General features: G+C 37.7%; 1 protein-coding gene across 1 annotated transcript in view; it reads left to right on the forward strand.

Moving 5' to 3' along the window:
- NR3C1 (nuclear receptor subfamily 3 group C member 1) overlaps positions 1-20983 on the forward strand; it is a 64416-nt gene that overhangs the window by 36457 nt on the left and 6976 nt on the right. The window contains exons 3-8 of the mRNA XM_081937986.1: positions 1530-1693; positions 5679-5795; positions 17345-17623; positions 17982-18126; positions 19486-19616; positions 20496-20653. Coding sequence (XP_081794112.1) covers positions 1530-1693; positions 5679-5795; positions 17345-17623; positions 17982-18126; positions 19486-19616; positions 20496-20653 — 994 coding nt within the window. The remainder of the gene's footprint in view (positions 1-1529; positions 1694-5678; positions 5796-17344; positions 17624-17981; positions 18127-19485; positions 19617-20495; positions 20654-20983) is intronic.

A 20983-nucleotide genomic window follows, 5' to 3' on the forward strand; every position in this document is an offset into this window, starting at 1 on the left:
GAAGAAGACCGAATTAGCCAAAATGAACATTCAATTTAGTTTAGATCTCTAACTAGCAATAGCCAAGAAACTACCAACCTATTTGGACCATACACTGAGAGGAAACTGGGCAGAAGGAGTAGAGGAGTGGCCACAACATTTTCTCTCAATCTATGGACCAATCAAGATTGACGATAGCCCACTTGTAGCACCTCCCTCTCCTCATCATTGAGAAATGGGATATTCTGGGTGGTATTCATGTGACATTGCACTGTGCAACCGCATCGTGTCCTGACAGAAATTCTAGTCCCAAATACTGTTGTTAACAAAAAACTAATGTAATGTTTCCTAGTTTACTTTAGGATGTAAGAAATAAACTTGGGATATTCTGGGTGTATTTTTGGGAATATTTTGTAAGTTGTCATAACAATCTTGTTTTGAAGGGCTAAAGGAAACCTTATTGACCTTGTTTATGGTAATAGAAGCTTGTGCTCATATATTTGATCTGTAATATTGTATTAATGAAGGTTTAGGTGGAAAAGAATCTATATTGCTGATTAATGTGATAGAGGAAAGGGCCATAAGCCATTAAGCAAAAGTAATTTTTGGAGCTAAAACCCAAATAAAGTTTAATTTTTTTCAGCTTAATTCATAATTAAGAAAAGTCATAGAATTTTTAATGTTTCTGAAATATCTAAAATATTTATTTCTAAATCACGTTTCTGCTTGTAATTTTAACTATAGATTGCTTTTCTCATGACTGACAGTAATTGCTTAGATCTGGCATTCCAATCCTGATTCTTTTTGCTTTCAACATTATACAGGTAGTCCTCGACTTAAAATAGTCATTTAGTGACCACCCAAAGTTACAACAGCACTGAAATAAGTGACATGACCTTTTTTCACACTTTAATAGTGTGGAAAACATGGCTCCCCAGATATGCTTTCTTGCTTCGAGAAGCTTAAGCTATTATGATCAGTGATGGAGGTATTTTGGCCATTGCAATTTAGTGTCAATTGGAAGGTCATTGAATCTGGTTTCTAACTCAGAGCAAATGTCTCAGAAATAAATACCCAGGTTGCTGTATAATTTTGATGTTAACTTTCATTTAATGGAAACTATTGCATCAGAATTTCTAACTTCCTTCAACAGCCAGCTCGGTTCCAGTTGTTTCTGTGCCAGTAATTATGTAATGCTTCTTCCTCAAGAAAGTATTGTGGTTTTATCTCTCTGAAAGTATCATGTGTAGATATTGAAGTATTCTGCTGTTCCTAATGGCCTCAAAACAATGCTTTTAAAAGATTAAAGCTGTCTTGGGTAGATTCTAACTGATATTCTAACAGTATTTGCTAAGATAAAAATCCTAGCAAATTTCCTTTCTAATTCAGAAATAAATAGAAATAAAATCTATTTATTTTATAAACTTATTTCTGAATTGCCTTTTGATCACAGAACAAAAAAGAAAGATACATTTTGGAAATCTTCATATAACATTTCTTGTGTTTGGATTCCTTTTTGAAATGTAATTTTATTTGAAATATTTCTTTAGCCCTGGAGTAAGATCTGATGTGAGCAGTTCACCATCTACCTCTTCAGCAACTACGGGACCACCTCCCAAGCTTTGCCTTGTTTGCTCAGATGAGGCTTCTGGGTGTCATTATGGTGTCCTGACATGTGGCAGCTGCAAAGTGTTCTTCAAAAGAGCTGTGGAAGGTAAGAAGCAATGTGATTATTACAATCTGAATCATTAGGATTGTATGGTATAAGTAATCAATGTTTTCTTCCAAATCCATAATCTTAGTACAACTATTTTTTCTTGCGGAATTATTAGCATATTATAAAAGTAGACAAGGATTCTAGTTCAAACAAAAAGTAGCAAGAGAAATCATGCAGGAGAACTACACTACTACTGTAGCATAATGCAGCTGCTCAAAGCTTCCCTGCATCTACTTTGCAACCCATCTTCAGTCTTCTCGTCCTATTTGTGCAAGTGGAGAAGGCAACTCTGTGGAGTAGTGTTGAAGCAGGGTGGAGCAATATACAGAAGAAAAGGTTTGACGTTCTGTTTTGGACCTCCAAATTATGAATCTATCATGATGCTTTGTTTGCTGTATTTTGTCCAGAAATCTTCAGAGGGCTAGTGTTTAAGAACCTCTTGAAGAAGAAGCTGAACAGGCTTATGCCCTCTAATCCAGCTCTAAAATGAACCAGGAAAGAATGGTTTGTTTTTACATTATAGAATCTCCAATATCCCTTCTTTGTCAGTTTTCCCTAATCTCCTTGACCAGATTTCACTGTGATGTTCAGAGATAATACCTTACCTCCCTCCCTTTATTTTTAAGAAATAATTATTGCTTTCTAAGTTTGTGTGACAGTGGGTAGAAATTAATCAAGGAAAGGACCAACCTAGAGTTAAGAAGAAATTTCCTGATAGGGAAAACAATTAATTGTTTTAAACTTGCCTCCAGAAGTTGTGGGTGCTCCAAAAGTGGGTGTTTTTAAGAAGAGATTGGGCAACCATTTGTCTGAAATGGTATAGGGCAGGGGTGTTAAACTAGCGGCCCAAGGGCTGGATGCATCGTGCGCAGGCCATGTCCATCTCAGCTCTGCAAATGAGAAAAACATCGCAAAACATCACATGACGGTGACGTGACGCTGCGAGTTTGACACCCATGGTATAGGGTAGTGATGGCGAACCTTTTCGGCACTGAGTGCCCAAACTGGAACGTGTTGATATGCATGCATGTGCATATGCCAGAGTGCCAGAAACCCGGACACCAGCTGGCCGGCACATGCATGGGTGTTTTTTGGGCGTTTTCCTGGGCGAAAACGCCCCAGAAATGGCCTGAAAACGGGCCAAAAAATGGTTTCTCAGGCAGTTTTCCGCCATTTTCTGGGCCGTTCTCAAGTCATTTTCTGGTGCTCCAACGCCCACAAAGGCCAGTTTGCATGTGTGCACTGGAAATCAGAAGAGCAGTTGCAACTGCTATGCATGCCATAGGTTCGCCATCATCCTGCTTGAGCAAGGGGTTAGACTAGAAGATCCCAAGGTCCCTCCCAACTCTGTTATTCTGACCCTGATAAAAAGAGACCTGTTATCATTCATTGCTTTCTCTTATTTTTGTTATTTTTGCTCATGTTTAATACTGCTTCATAATTCAATTTGGAAAGAATCTGGTCTTTAAAAGCTATAGTTAGATTTAGTTTGCTGCCAAGATTTGCTTATACTTGAATCTCTGGTTCCATAAAAATTCCAAAGGTTTTAGTTTGCCCACTTCATATGCTCCAAAACCCAAATTGTTTCCTCCCTGCTCTTTTAAAGTGGTAAAATCAATATATCTTAAAGCAGCATTTCAAAACTAGATTTCCCAAACTGGCCTTGCTAGAAGCTTACTGTGGTATTTCAGCTTCATGTAAGCTAAAAAATATGCACATAATGCATCATTCCTTTCTTGAGAAAATGATACTGATAGATATCTTAAATTGAATTTTTCCATAGTAATAAAAATACAGTTTTGCTCTTATTCTAATAAGTTGTATGTTGGAGTGGCAATGCAGCACTATTAGAAAAGCAGTTGAAATTACATATATATGGGTGAGCATGTGCATGCATAGTCATTAAATATTTTTCATTTAACCAATTATTTTTCATGGCAATAAATCAAAATCCAAATTTTTAAGAAGTAATGAAAAATTCCCAAACTCTTACTTTCACTCCTAAAGAATCCTTCAGAGAATTAAATTACCAGCCTCCAATAAAACCAGTATCAAACTAGAGAGCCAGTTTGGTCTAGTGTTTAAGACACCATGCTAGAAAGTGGGAGACCATGAGTTCAAGTCCTGCATTAGCCATGAAAGACAGCTGAATGACTTTAAACCAGTCACTGTCTCTCAGCCCACCCCATCTCATACATAGGGTGGTTGTTGTAGGGAAAACAGGAGGAGGAAGGTGTGTTACATATTTTCACGGCCTTAAGTTATTTGTAAAAACAATAAAGATGGGGTACAAATAAATAAAATCAATTCAGATATCTGGAGGAATATTACACTGCAACAGCTAAGTTAGACTGCTAAACAAGCAGGAGGGGATGAAGGGGAGGAATACGGTACTTTGTATATTCCCATTCTGCATCCTTCTGACAATTTTTTCTTCTTCCTTTTCTGTTGCTCCTAATGGCCACATATTCTTTGGATGAGTATTGCATATCTAGTTGCACTGGTCTCATTCAGTATGGGTTTGATCATCCCCGTCTTGGTGCATGCACAGTTTCTTCCACAGTACTATCTTTGCTCTCTTCTTCCAGCAGTATTCTCTTCCTGCAGCATTTAGTAAAGAATAATTGAGTAAAACTGCAATGTGGTTATCTTATAAAACATATATAGCTGAAGAAATAATGTACATTAAAAGTCTCAAAAATAAAGTTATTTAAGTTAGAGTCTCAATATTCCTAACTTTAAAATTGAGTTTAAGTATGCTGATTATATTTTAAGCTTGCTACCCTTAAAAATAGCAAATGTAATAAAATATCATGGGCTGTTTCACTGTGCTGGCCATATGTGGGGATGAATTTGATGTTAATATTCTTCTTGCTACATATAGTTTACTTGCCTGTTGGTTAGGTCAGTGTTCTCAATTTGGGAGAGCCTTGCCTTCATTTGTCTACAATTTGGTGCACTGGTTAAAGACACCGTGCTAGAAACGGGGAGACTGGGAGATCTGGTCTTGCCTTAGGCATTAAGCCAACTGGGTGACTTTTGGCAAGTCACTTTTCTCAGCCCTAGGAAGAAGGCTATGGAAATCTTTTCTGAAAATCTTTCCAAGAAAACTACAGGGACTAGCGCAAGCAAACTCCAGAAATTCAGTGCTGACTCAAAATATGAACACACACACAGACACATATTTATAGGCTGCAGAGTTTAGAATTCCAAGATAGGATGGCTATTTCTGAGAATTCTGGATATTAAAGAACACAATATCGGCAGGACTGATAAAGATACAAATGGTAATAAGTTCTCATCTCTGAGACAGGTTTCTTTTTTTTTTCGAGGGGGGGTATATTTATGTGGTTACCATAGATCCATATTGTAGTAAGTTTTATAAAACAGATTGTGCAGGCTTGAAAGCTTTGCTTTATATGTCAAAGATGGAATGTGATTAGAGAGATCAGACAGATACATGCAGAATTTACTTTACCTATTGAGACGTCATTTTCCCTAATTGTATGCATGAAAGGGAAGGAGGTTGCAATCATTCATGGGAAGGGAAGGAAAATATGCAAGGAACACAAAACAGCCATAATCTTGAATTGTGATACTTTCTTCACATATAAAAATAAAATGTAAATAGTAAGTAAAAGTAATCACATAAAAATTTAATGATATTTTCTTATGTTGAAAAATGCTGGTAATTCTCAGTTTATGACCAATCATGTAATGACAATTCAAAGTTGTGACCACCTCTGAAAAAGTAACCTGATTGCCCCATCCCTATGGTCATGTGATCACAATTCAGGCACATATTTACTATCAATTGCAGTCACATGTTCATGATTTACACCCTGTTTTTGGCAATTTCTGGCAAAAATGTCCATTGGGAAATCTGGATTCACTTAATGACCATGCAATTCACTTAATGATTGCAGCAATTTGCTTAATGACCGGTTGTAAAATTTATAATTTCTGTTCTTTTGAAATGCAGGACAGCACAATTATCTCTGTGCTGGAAGAAATGATTGTATTATCGATAAAATTCGGAGAAAGAACTGCCCTGCTTGCCGCTACCGGAAATGTCTTCAAGCTGGGATGAACCTTGAAGGTAAATTCTAATTTCCTTCTTTTGTTACTGCTCAGACAGGAGTACGATTGTAGGTATTGCTTCCCTTTTTTTTTCTACTTGAATTTTTTAAAAAAACAGGTATGCGCTGAGTACATTGATCTAGTCGTAACTGTTGCTGTTCATGAATTCTTCACCAAATCCACTTGGATGATTTATGTGTATTGGGTTTTTATTATCTGGAAATCCATTTATCATATGTTGAATTTTAGTATACTGCATATTTGTTAGGTTAGGCCAAGTTTCATGAGTTTTTAGCCCCTATTCAGATGTATTTAGCCCCTATTCCTGTTTGCAGGAATAATACATGAAGGTGCTTAAACTAATGACCACAGTTTTCTCTTGCTTACAGTATATATTTATTACTGCTTATATTTGTCATATGCCTGCCTTATTCTTGATAGAATTGAACTATTTTTCTGCATTCATAATTTAAACCTTTGTCTTCCATATTGTGTACTGAAGTTCTCTTTCTAGGCTAAACAATTGTAGCCTGATTTTCTATGTATGTAAATTGCTAATGTTAAGGATGTGCACCAGCCCCCATCTTTGGACATTATTTAGTCCAAAGCTATTTAAGAAATGGCTTAATGAAACAAAGCCTAATTGAAAGATACCCAAATTCATCTTAAAAGTCAAATTATACAACAGCCTCTTTGTTATTATAAATTGAATTACAGAAACAGCAGCCACTTTTTTTGTGGGGATGATGGGTAGTTGCTTTAACGTGTTTCAGTTTAGGTTTCCTGCTGATAACAGTTCTAGATTATCACTGACTGGTCTGTAAGTTACCTTGTTTTAGGAAAGTTGTTGAGAAAATAGTTTGGACTATAGTTACAATTGTCGATGAAAGAGATTATCTGGATCCCTTTCAATTCGATTTCAAGCGTAGTGTAGGATTGCGGCCACATTGGTGACTCTTGTTGAGGATTTTTGGCTGGATTAGGACACAGATTCTTTTGGACTTTTTGTGGTCTTTAATACCGATTTGAGTCAGTGGGGAGAGAGTCAGTTTTAGTCTGAATGAAATAGTTCTTCCCTAAACAAATCTGAGCTGCAACTTGAGGCTCTTTCTGGACTCACAGTTCCAGCCACAGTAGCAAGTGGAAGCTGTGGTCATGTGCTTTGCACAATTGCATCTTCTGCACTAGCTGTGACCTTTCTTTTAGAGCCTTTTGTTAACAATTATTCATGCCTTTGTCAGTTGGGCTATGGCAGTATGATCTACATGAGGATGTGGTTGAAAGTTTCAGCTGGTGCAACATGGAGCCATCCAGGTAGATAATAAGTGCACCAAAGTTCACCTATATGACACCACTAATACATCCTGCAATTAGCTCTGGGTAAGAATTTAAATTACAACCAGAAGGGTACAAGTTGAATCTGCCTATCAAATAAAATATGGAAAAGAGGGTCAAACTGAGGGAATGTCATCTTCAGTGACCTCAGCTCAAATGTTCTCAATGATGACTTCACTCCTTTGGAACAGTTTAACTTTGCGCATCCTATTCATTCTTCCTTACTATGCTTTTGGGGAGCCAAAAACATGGGTATTTAGAAGGATATTTGAGAAGAACAAAATCGTATTACTTTGAATGTAGAAGACTATAATAAATTGATTTATTGATTGAATGGTGGTGCATCAGACTAATTGTTTATTGTTATATTAATTGATTTTTGTTTTTAATGTCCTGATACTAATATTAAAAATCACTCGGCCTTCACACATGGTATGGCATATGCTGATTGAATAAACAAATAAATGTGTTACTCATAGTGTTACATCTTCTAGAATTTTAAATTTGGGGATTTCAGTGAGCTAGGGTTTATGGTTCAATTCTGGAAGTCAATTCTGGAAGTCTTTAAGAAGATGTTGGATAGCCATTTGTCTGAAACGGTATAGGGTTTCCTGCCTAGGCAGGGGGTTGGACTGGAAAACCTCCAAGGTCCCTTCCAACTCTGCTATTGTATTGTAATTCGATATGTTCAGAAGATTGTGGAAGAACAGGAGATGTTTTGGCATACACTTGTTTCTTTTGTATAAGTACACTAAGCAGACTACAGATTGGGAGCTAAATTATGATGAATTTTATTTTTTTCACACTTCCCTTTTTCTTATATGGAGAAGTTGGCAAGAAATATTTTTATTTATTAGATTTTTCCCCACCTTCATGGGTTGGGCTGAAAGAATAACTGGTCTAAGGTCACCCAGCTGGTTGTTCTGCCTAAGGCAGGACTAAAATCACCAGTCTCCTAGTTTCTAGCAACCCCTATTACCCCAAACTGACAAAAATATTTGGTTTTTTAGCCATATTATTTCTGTATTGGTGGTCTATAAAGTACCAAACCACTAATGAATCTGCAGAAAGGCTCAGTTTCAAATTCAGTATCTGTTCATATGATTCACCTCGAGATTTCACTAAATCTCCCTACTTCCTCCTCCCCCTCCTTCTCGTGTTCGGTTCTTTATTTCCTCAATGTTGCCTACTTACTATCAATTCATTCTTCCTTTTACCAGTTACTCCATTGCAGAAAATTCCACACAGTGATGCAGCAGGATCGTAACTCTATTCCTGGCATGGAATGGATGCTCTGGATAGCTATTGAATGTGCAACAAAGGTTTTACCCATTTTCCCTGGGTGTTTATACAGATATGAATGGAGAGGATGGCAGGAATTCTGCCAGTCGGTTCTCTGAAACTTCCCCATATTACATTGAACGGAGGCCAAGATCCAAATAAAATAGGTTGTAGGGCAGTGCTTTCCATAGTCACATGCTTTTGTCCTGATTAAAGGGTAGGAGGAAAGCAGGCATGAGGAAAAGTTCTAAGAAACTATGGTTTTTTCACGGTGTCATTCAGAGTTTTTGGAATTGGGCACCATCAGTATGCTAGCGATATCACAGTTTTCCATCTAGCTCTAAGATAGCAATCAACACCTCTGAACACTACTTATGTTTGCTAATGAGAGAGACCAAATTGAAATCTAAATAAGATAGTACTTTTGGTAAATGAAAAACTAGAAAGTGGGGGTGAAGGTACAGTTTGTTTTAGATAGCGTTTATTCCCCTGAAAGATAGTCTGGGGATACTCCTTGATTTTTATCTAATTCTTCATTAAAAGCCAGTTGAGAACTGTGGGGTGGTACGCTATTGCACAATTACATTTGTTGAGTTGGCAGAAACGTTTCCTGATTTAATCAGATCTAGAGATAGTGAGTGACCGATGCCTGTCCATTTGAAATATTCAGTATACTCTTCATGGGTCTAGAAATTGTAGTTGGTGCAAAAACTTAATATGTCCATTCATTGAGAACTGCAGAAGAGGCCCTTTTAAAAGATCACCCTGCTGCCTGAGACTTTTTTCCTCTGGTGTACAGGAAATGATCTTTTCCTATACTGTTTCCAAGCCGTACAATACAATTTCAGGAATTCATTTAATGCCTGTTGTGTCAGCATTTTAACAAATTGGAAGACATAGTGCTTTCACCATCTTTTTAAATGTTGGTTGAGAATGGTATTAATGAAATTTAATATTTTGCATTGTGTTTTTTAAAAATGGTTAGCTGCCTTGAGTCTTATCTCAGCAGAAAATCAGGATATAAATAAACATATACTTATATACAGACTAAGGAAGGAGCGTGTATATTCTTTGTGAATTCTGCATGTTCTGCTAAATTCTTTTACAGTATATATAAAACTACAAAGTCTGTTATCATTTAACCTTTTAATTATTTAACACAGTGCTTTGAAACTTAAAATAGCAAAACAAACTCCATTTTTCTGAAATACTGCTCTGTCACGAAAGACATAAAATAACTTTTAATGATCTTGGCCTGTATACTTAATTGTGTTAAGTATAACAAGCTACATAGACCAAAATAAAGCTCATGAGTGAGTAGACATTTAATTGCTATTAGAAAGTAAACATTTAATAATTGCTATTAGAAAGAAATTTAGAATCTAGTCCTACGATGTGAATACTGAAAGGCAAATTCACTAAATTCATTTGATCATAGCTAAAGGCATGATTGGGTTTCCAAAAATAATGTTTATATGTTGGTATGTTTTTACTTGTACAGTAATTTTGTTCTGAAAAAAACTACACAGCAATTATATAGTTTATATTTGAGATATAATAGAAAATTATAATCTAGATTTCATCTGAAATAGTAGATATTACTGGTAATTTCTTGACCTTGCAAGCCATTTTTATTTCTACAATTTCATATATCACTGTTTTGATTATCTCTCTTTAAAGAATCTTATCAATCTTACCCAGCCATAACTTTCTTGTTTGCGCTCTATTGATTCTTCCTTCACATACATATATATAGTTCAGTCTTCATACTCTTTCTCTAGGAAAGCCATCATCACCACAACATCATGGCAATTAATGTTTATATTCCTTCTACATTCATTCTGCCCCAATTAATTATTAATCCTCTTTCTTCTCTTAGTACAGATATTTAAATATACCATTCCTGTTATATTGAACGTTTCTATTCCATTCCATCCATTCCTGTTACATTCAACATTTAGTTTCTGCTGATACCTCCCTACTCAGTTTTCATAATACTCACTATATATCTACCCTCATTTTTACACGTTCAAATTTCTCTATCCATTTCTCAATTTTTAGTTAGCATTTTTAGTTAACTTAAGAGTACAGGACAATATATATTTGTTCTGGTTCTTCATCATTTCTGTATAAATTGCTATGTTCACTTTTCTGTCAAACATAGTCACTACAGATCATAGCATGATTATACATGTACTCATATTACCAACAGTTACTTGATTGTGAGATAGTGGCTATATAAATCTGATGGATGGATAAGCAGACTTCTAATTTCACCAGATGTGTCCCTCATACTATACATTATCCATAAATACATCAAGCAACCCAGGGCATATCACATATTCTCATCTTACTCCCTGCTCAGTGTTGGACCAGTTGCTAGGCATTCCATTGATTCTTACTGTATTTCTGTCTTACAATATTGAATAACCAACCTTCAACTCCATACCCATATAACTATATACTCTGTACCCATAATGCTAATCTAATTAACTTTAACATAGATTTTCTCTAACTTGGCAAGCATGCATTTTTTTCTCCCAGTCATGCACCCTTTAATGACTTGCTAAAGAGCAGAAGTTACATTTGCACATTTCCTGCCCAGCATCATAATGTGCTTTATTTATTTAATCAGTCTTTCAGTCAGTTTCCAAGGTTGCACAATTTGCAAATGTGACTCTGAGTGACTAACATCAGGTAAAACAACTAACAAAAACACAATGCATGCCCAAAGCCACTCACACATCTACCTGATCAATTCCTTAAGAGATACATTTTTTGGTACTCTTTATCAATATTCTGCCAGAGTTATTCTCCTAGGCGCTGCTTGGAGAGTCCAAGCATGGGTTAACTTCAGCTTGAACTGAGATCTGAGAGACTCCCTGGAGGGGTTGGGAGAAAAGCCAAACTCCTCTTCCTCTGCCAGGGATGGGGAAATTGGGTAGGGAAGGCCTACAGAGGCCTCCACAGGTGGTGAGGATCCCTGGCGAGCTGTTGGACCCTTTGAAACTGCTTTTCCAGGGCCCTTTGGCGTCTCTCAGCCATTTTCTCCACTGCTTTAAATACCTTTTTGGCTGCTTCCCCTTCGATGGACACCCAGTGCTCTCACCCTTGGCAGCAGGGTTGAGCCTGCTGCGTTTATTGGTGGTAGGCCCTGTTTGGTCCCTAGGCTTGGTGCCACTGGTGCTAGTCATGATAAATGTCTTTGGTTCACAACACAGTCTTTGCCACCAGAAGATGCCCAGAAGGAGATAGAAGAGCCCCTTGGTTCAGTTACTGTCCTGAGGCAAGTCTAACTAGGGGCCAAGTAATAAAATGGTGCCTGTTTGGAAAGAGTCCAGGGTGCCCGCAGATCCGTGCTAATTAAAAAGGAGGGAGTGGCCCAAACAACCAGCCAAACTCCCTGCAGCCGCTTGCAATGATTTTCTGGAAAGGGGGAGACCTGTCTGGAGGCCCGGAACGAGGTCAGAGTCTTAGGACCCCGCCCAGCGGCGATCTGCTTTGGAGGTAGGCAAAGGCAATGGCTTGAAGAGAAAAGCGTGCCACTTTTTTTCCTTCCAAAATGGCCGCTGCACACTTCACAGCAACACCAGGAAGCTGTCAACTATCCGGAGAGCTCAGGAGAGCATCCAGTGCTAAATGCAGTCCTCCAACAGTTTTTGGTTGCTCCTAATGTTACCTGCCCCCTGGGCTTGTCAGCGGCCGCTAAACAAGCCTCCCCTTTGGTGCCCCAACCACGTGATCACGGAAGGCAGCTTAGCACCGAGCAGCCTGCTTCATACATCAGGAGAGCTGAGGGAAGATTTTTACAGCAAAAAAACCAACAAAGGTAAAGAACCTAATGTACGCTAAGAACAAAAATTATAAAAGGCTACAGTATGCTGTTTGGAGAGTCCAACTTGCTGCTCAAGAACTGAAGCTCCCCAGCTGCATCCTTTTAGGGTGTCTGAGTTTTTTAAACTGACCTCTAAAGGGAGCAGGAGGCGTGGCTACATGAACTTCGAACTCAGTCCTTGGGCAGCAAGCTGAAGTTAACCCATGCTTGGACTCTGCCGCAGTGCCCAGAGAACGACAATTCAGATAAGCCAACAGTCATTATCAGACAAAATAAAACGACCTTCTTGTAGATGCTTTATTCACTCTTACTAGCTTTTCTCTTTTTTACAAGGACACGGTAATAACATTCTTAAGGAGCACAGTGGCTAACATGATTAGGAGGCTAGGTTGGAAGTTAGGAAGCCCATGTTAGAACCTGAGTGCTACTGTGGGACATGAAAAGAACCCCCAACTGAGTGTCCCCTGGGCAATGGTGAGGTCACTGGCTAATCCTGGAAGTGCCTTGGTGCTTCTGATACATTCTTCCTGTTGTCAAACACAGATACAGTTTTCAGCCATACATTAAACAAGTCAGAGACCTATTCCACCACTAGTTGTATGCTTGCTTATAAGTTATAAATAAATTATAGGATTGTATGTATTAAAATTAGTGGATAGTCATTAAATTTTAGTTTCTGGAAAATATATGCACTTACTACAGAAGGAAGACATTGAAAAATGTTATGGCAAATTATAAGGATACATCAGGCAACTTCAGGGAATTGTTTCAGTTATAATATGGATAGTTGGAATGGCAGAAAGGGGAATCAAAAGAAAAAAATAGGCTAAGTAGATGCAATGATGTAGGGGATACTAGAATTTTATTAAAAAGAATTTTTGTTTATTACCAACATTTGCCTCAGATTACATAGACTACACTATACACATTTGCCTCGGATTACGTAGATTACATAGACACTATACACATTTGCCTTAGATTACATAGACAACAAATAATACATTGTCACTGCATGGACAATATTGGACTCAAACAGACTACATAATAGGAAGCAGATGATGGAAAAATGCAATCCAGTTAGCAAAACCTGTTCTAATTTTGGAACAAACCATGAATTGTTGATGTCAGATGTATGGATTAAACTTGCTAATTATATACAGTACAGTACATGTGTCAGCAAGATACTCCACAAAGAATATAGACTACAAGAATAAAAAAGCAGTACTTTTGTTCTTCCTAGCATTTTTTTCTGCAAATGTGGGTCAACTTTTTCAGATTAATCAAGCATTGATCTATTAGTTGCCCCAGGAATTGACCAACCAGCTTGTCATCTGAGACTGATATCGGCTAAGACAGTGACTGGTCAAAGGTCAAGCAGCCGGTTTTCATGCCTAAAGCAGGACTAGAACTCACAGTTTCCTAGTTTCTACTTTAGTAGCTTAACACCTCCCTCCCTCCCCCCCTCTCTCTCACACACACAGAGTATGCCTTAAAAATATGAAAAATGAAGGATGGGAGAGGAATCCAAGATTTCAAAGTAGAACAGATCCAAGTGGCTTTCACAACAAGCTGTTTTCATACTCAGAATAGGACAGAGAACAAAATCCTAGTGCAATAAAAAGATACAGTGATTTAATGTAAATTTCCATCTCATATAAACAATAATATCAAAAATGTCAAAAAATAATAAGAAAGGGGATCCGAAAAATCACTTTCAACTTTTGTTATTAGTTTATCAAAATATAACATACAGAAATATAAAGAAAAAACATACAAAAAATTAAGATAAAAAAATATTTAAGAGCAATCATGGAAGTTAACCAATAGAGGCAAATGAGAATGAAGAAAGGTGGAAAGATGAATACCCTTTGCAGATAGGAGTATTGAATGTGAGTAATATTTATAAATAGGGAAACAATATAGTCAGGGACCACTGTTACTAGGAAGTGAAATATAATAAGCAGTGAGCCAACTGTCAAATAGGAAGGTTGCAAGAATAGATGAAATTGCCCATTGAGTAAAGTTACAAAAGAAAGAATAGTTGAACTGCCAGCAGTTTCATATTAACAAGGAACAAGACTGTGTGGCCTAACAACTGGAAAAATTCAGTGTGTACAGCTAAAGAAGAGAGATGTAAGAAATGAACACATTATTTCACCATTATACTAATACCTAACATAAGGAAACTTGTAAAATCTTAAATAATAGAACAGATGTGGAGAAAAAAATGCTAAATTGTAAGCTGCCCACTTAGGTGAGATGGACAATGTAGATCACGGGTGTCAAACTCACAGCGTCACATTGCCGTCACGTGACATTTTGGGATGTTTTTCTTTCCTGGGGTGGGCATGGCCTGCATGTAACGTATCCAGGCCGCGGGGCCCCAGTTTAACATCCCTGGTATAGACATTTGATAAATAAATAATAAATGAACAGATTTCAGAAAATGTAGGACTGCCTTAGCTAACTTAACATGGATAATAGAGCATTATTTACCCCATCACATCCCTGTCGATGAAGCCAGAATATAGAATGGTTTAAGACTAATGAGTGTGGCAGAATACATTTATATTTTTTGTGAGGAATATTTACAGTAAATAAGAAGCTACTGTAAGTACTTAATTTGGAGAAATGGTTCAAATTAGTGGTGAGAGTGAAACAAAGATGCATATTTTCCTCATATTTATTTAACTTACACAGAGGATAAATTACAAGAATGGGATCAGAGGAAATTGCCAGAGCGGGTAGAGAACTGCTAGTTAAAAAAACCAGTAAAATTGGGATATGCAGACACTATTTTGTTAGTTGAAAGTAATAAGACTGGAACAACGTGTTGAAAAATCACAATAATATTAAACATAAAATGACAAAAAAATAATACCATACTGTGAGCTTAGTGACAATGTGGTCTACAACAAAGAAGAGAACGTAGGTACAGTACTGAATTTAATTTTCTTGTCCTCAAGAATAAAGGAACTGCATACTGGAAAGCATAGAAATTAATCTTAAAAGGAAGGCAATGACAAACTTAGGCAAGATCACGAAAGGAAAATGTTCCGAGAGATAAGAATAATTTAAAAAATGATCTTTCCAGAAGTAATGTTCAATTGTGAAAGCTGGATCCTGAAACAGAATAAGACAGTGATTGCTAACCTTTTTGTCGTTGTGTGCCAAAAGTGTGCATGCGCGGCTGCACCCAAAATGCACTGTGTGTGTGACCTGCGCATGCGCTTCGTCCATTTTTGGCTTCCAGGTTGGTGCAGGAGGCTTTCCAGGCCCAAAATGGGGTGCGGTGGGAGGCTCATGCAGCGCTCCCATGCCCCGTTTTTATGCCTGGAAGTCTTCCTGCACCAAACTGGAAGCCAAAACGGGGCACTGCGCAAGGCTCCAAAATGCAATTTGAGCACGCATGCGTGGCAGAGACTCAAAGACCAGCTGGTTGGCAGCAGGCATGCACAGTAGAGCTCGGCTGGAGCGAAGCCCAGCGTGCCCACAGAGAGGGCTCTGTGTGTCACCTGTGGCACGTGTGCTATAGGTCCGCCATCACGGGAATAAGAGAAAGAATGATACACTTTCAAATTAAGAATCTGTATTTGGATAATAAGAATACCATGGATGAAAAGAAAACTCTTGTCAGGCCGCCCTAGACTCTCTGTAAGAAGAAAGTTGTATGCCTTGAATATGCACCATAACCAAATGGTAACCTAGGGTTGGGGGTGAGGAATGCAATTGCCAAATCTGAGGGAAGAAGACGACATTGACTCCGAATAAAGTGGGCGTATGCCATCAAAGAGATTATTGGAACATCTTTGTAAGAAATTCAAAGTATTACTGAAGAGAGGTCAAGATGATAATCGTATTTTCATGCAGAGAAAAAGCTGAACCTGAATGAGTGGCATCTAACTAATAGATCAGTGATGGCGAACCTATGGCACGCTATTTTTCGCCTTCCCCAGGCTCCAGAGGCTTTATATGAGCCTGGGGAGGGCGAAAAGAGCCTCCCCGCCCCCCCGGAGGCTTCAGGGACGTTTTAAGCGTTCCGAAGGTTTCAGGGAAGCCTCCGGAAGGTCCCTGAAGCCTCCGGGGGGGCGGGGAAGGCTCTTTTCGCCCTCCCCAGGCTCCTATAAAGCCTCTGGAGCCTGGGGAGGGCGAAAAAAGCATGTAAAAATGGGGGGGATCGTGCGTTGTGCGCGCATGCACACGGGGATCGGGCGTTGCATTATGGGTGCGGCACGCCCGCACACGACTCCCCCGCGCTCCCCCCACTTGTGGCACGCGAGCCAAAAAAGGTTCGCCATCGCTGTAATAGATAGTGGTCATGATGATTGGTTGGACCTTTTGTACTTTAAACTCTTGGTATTACAATATAAATAGTAGGTCCTTTTACAATGAATAATAACAGGAGCTACATAAAGATCATCTCTCTGCTTATTGTCTGTGTTGCTTGGCAGATAACCAGGTAGAGGAAATAATTAAATCAGGGAAATGTGAATACCAGTGTGATTCCTGTGATATAATTTACATCACCACCATATAGAGAAAATTGGAGCTCTGTCTTCCTATTTAATTGTCTAGTGAGAGATGGCTGTTTCATGAATTAATGTTGTTTTTAGGATTACGTACATAAAAAGTGAAAAGTCATACTGATGAAATAATTGCTTTACAAATTACAAACCAATATTTGTGAGGCAATAATTTAAGCAGTATATCTAGCACATTTTATCCATGGCTTAAGTAAAGTATTATGAATTGACAAGGAAAATTTTCAGTTTTGGTCCAACTGTACAGCAGTCAGTCTTCAGTTTTGTATAATTCATGTTTCAAAATTTTATTCTTTAATAAAAGATGCCCAGTTCTACAGCATGCTGTCCCTTACATTTTGTTTCATAATTATTTACTATTAGAAGAGCTGATTAAAACTGCTAGACACAAATATTTTTATTTGTTTCTTGCTTTGTTCATTCTCCCCATGCAGTGTTTCTTTTCAAATATAATTGCTGGTTTCATCTTTTGTTCATACAAATAAAACTAAGCCAATTGAATGTCCGTGGTGTTGAAACAGAATATTTTTTTATGTTTTTGCTTTTTTAAAATTTTATTTTCTAATAACATTCTAGCACGAAAGACAAAAAAGAAAATAAAAGGAATTCAACAATCCAGCCTGCCTGCAGGAAGGGATACTGCTGAAAATCCCACAAGCAAAGCTATAGTTCCTACCACACTGCCACAGCTGACTCCTACCCTTGTTTCCTTACTGGAAGTCATTGAGCCAGAAGTGATGTTTTCAGGCTATGACAGCACAATACCAGACACAACTTGGCGCATAATGTCAACTCTCAATATGTTAGGTGGAAGACAAGTGGTTGCTGCAGTGAAATGGGCAAAGGCAATACCAGGTAGGTGATATGATCCCTAATATAGAGTTGAAGGGGAAGGGTGGGAAAGAAGAGAGGTGTTTTTTTTTTTTGCATAGTTTGCATAGATAATCTGTGGGAACCTCATATTAACTCTTCTTTCTTTCCTTCTTTCTCCCAAGAAATCAGAGGAATAATTTAAAAGGCTGAATTCACTCTTTGTCTAGTCAGTTGACATTTGAGATTAGGCAAAGGACTGCAGGTTCCCCACTCTTGGTTTTTAAACAATCCTTTAAAGAAAGCAATTTCTCAATAAACCATTATGAATATGAAATCAATGCTTTGGGTAAGCAGTCCTTCAATTATAATGTCCAGAGGATCCACTTTTATTTTCTAACAGGCTTCAGAAACTTGCATCTAGATGACCAGATGACTCTACTGCAGTATTCCTGGATGTTTCTGATGGCTTTTGCTCTAGGATGGAGATCATATAAACAGTCGAATGGAAGTCTACTGTGTTTTGCTCCAGATTTGATCATTAATGAGTAAGTAATACAATATGGTCTACTCATTCAGAGGCTGCCATTCTTCAGAGTTGAGAGATACATCAGCAGTTTCCACCTTCATAGGCATTAAGAAGGCTCAGCACATTGTGTGCCTTGACCTCTCTCCTTGCTTCCTCCATCATTATACAGGTAGCCCCCACTTAACAACAATTGGGACCGGCAACTCCAGTACTAAAGGCAGTGGCCACTAAGTGAAAATTCATGTGACTGCACTGGATTTACAGTGTCACTTCTGCTACTGTCGTTAAAACAAATACGTTAAGTGTGGTCATCATGTGACCACGACTTGCGATTTTACTGCTGGCTTCTCTGTTGGCTGTTGGTCAGAAGCTGATTGTGAGGCATACAAATGGTGACATACGTGATTGCAGGATGCTGTGATTGTCCAAATACCATCTCATTTAAAAGTCCCCAATTATTGATCACAGGGACACTGCAGTGGCTGTAAATAGGACAGTTGGTGTTTTATTTTTCAACGGTTGTAACTTTGAATAGTTTCTAAAGAAGGCAGTTGGTAACAGGACTACCAGTGGTTAGTATTTCAAAGAACTGCAAGATAGTTTTGAGAAATGGAGAAATTTAAGCTATGTCATGTTCTGTTTAGAGTACATGTATGATGCTGTAATGTTGGAAGAGTAAGTTCATTGAAATTTGATACAAATCTTTCTTTCTAGCTTTTACTCTGATCCAGGCTCCTAACAGTCTGGCAGAATCTTTTTGTTCTGAATATTCAGACAAAATAGAAGTATTGTTGCGAGGAGGGGAAGGAAATCTAAGTAGAGCAATCACTTGGTTCTGGATGAGATTATCTGTACTCTGAAGTTTACTTCATTATGGATCACTCCCAGTTTATCACCTTAAGAAACAAATGAAGGTTATAATGAGAGTTTTTTGTCCAGATTCATTTGGTAGGCCAGCAGGAGCCTTTTTTGGTCTATTTTTGCTGCAGTTGCTAAATCTTCCAGCCATTTCAAGTTTAGATTACTGTAAGATGCTTGATGTGAGCCTGCTCTTGATAGCAGTCCAGACGTTCCAGTTGATAGAAGTTGCTGTCCAAAGTCCATTTAAAACATTTACTCTTAAGTCCTATTTGAGGCCTTTGTAAATACAGTTTATAAACATGCTAAATAGTTGGCGGCCAAACTAGTTGAACAACAGTCTCTTTTGAGAGTAATGGTACATTGCCATATGTCCTATTTTCTTCAAAAAATATTAAGGTTGAAGATATATAACTTATTCAACTTTCTGGGATATTCAGGAGGTGTTAAAATAATTCCATAAAGAAATCTATTGGTTTCTTTATACTGATATGGGTGTGTGTGTGTGCTCTTTCTTCAGGCAGAGAATGAATCTACCATGCATGTATGATCAATGCAAACGTTTACTGATGGTTACTAATGAGTTAACCCGGCTTCAGGTTTCCTATGAAGAATATCTCTGCATGAAAACATTGCTCCTTCTCTCTACAAGTAAGTGGTTATTTCTGCCCTTACTGTTTTTTTTAAAAAAAAATCTTGATCTATTTTGCAAATTGTGACTTCCTCTTCATCATTGAACAGTGATCTGGGGAATATGAAACCTAGTTTCAATCCGTTAGATGTTGCTGTGCTTTTTGTCTATTACTGCTCAATTCTTACCAGTCTAAGGATAATCAGTAGGAATGAGTAAGGAATCCATTATAAATATATTTTCTAGTGTATCAAAATTGTTTATTTTACGAATGATAATTAAGATTGCAGAATTTCTGCAAGACAGAATTTTTTTTTACTTTCAGAAATTATTAAAAGTGCTTGGTTGTTAAGATGACTCCAATTTTGTTGTAGGTGGAATTTTCACCATGGCCAATATATTTAATATTGATGAGACAGATTGTTATATTGCACAAAAAAAATCAAAATAAATTATCCGAACCACTCCCATTGTCCAAGCCAGAGGCCAGGGGACAGGAAAAGTCCAACCGTATCTTACTGAATATAAATTTCCCATTCCTTTTATAAATAAATGCATAATTGAATTGAACCTGACAGTAAATCTGTGCCATAATGAAGCTGGTTTGTTGAGATTGTTTGAAAAAGATTCATTTTTCAAACTACAGTAGATGAATGAAGGATAAAAATGAGAGAACCAGTAACTATATTTAGAAACAGATTGTTACAGAGTATTTAACTATATATAAGGTTGATCAATAATGCACAGGAGAATGAATCTACTATGCATGTATGATCCATGCAGTTGTTCGTTGATAATCACTGAGTTAGCTAGCATAGATCAGGGCATTTTTCGTTGCATTGGTTATTGTGAATGTAAAATGGTAACATGTAATTGAATATTCTGTCATCTTAATCCAGTTCCTAAGGAGGGCTTGAGGAGTCAGGCTCTCTTTGATGAAATTCGTATGACATACATCAAAGAGTTGGGGAAAGCCATTGTGAAGAGAGAAGGAAACTCTAGTCAGAACTGGCAACGATTTTACCAACTGACGAAACTTTTGGACTCCATGCATGATGTAAGATTTATTAATATGTAATTTATGTATTGTTTCAGTGTAGTCAGTAAAAATGTGGAGAGCATTGGTTCACCAATAAGGATGATGTTTTCATGTAATGGAAAAAATTAAGCCAGGTGAATGTGTATGCATTGATATTTAAATTCTTTGAAAGAAGAATAGGAAGGTCATAGTTTCACCCTGCTTTAATTGTTTCAGTGAGCATAAAAATAATGAAAATGCACAGCATTAGTAAATGTAGCATAGCTATAAGAACTTACATTTATTGATAGCAGGTATTGTAATCCTTATTGAACAGCTGTTCCCTTCTGAGAAGTTGAACATCAGCTG

Source organism: Natrix helvetica (assembly GCF_964273705.1).
Source record: "Natrix helvetica genome assembly, chromosome: 1".
NCBI lineage: Eukaryota > Metazoa > Chordata > Lepidosauria > Squamata > Natricidae > Natrix > Natrix helvetica.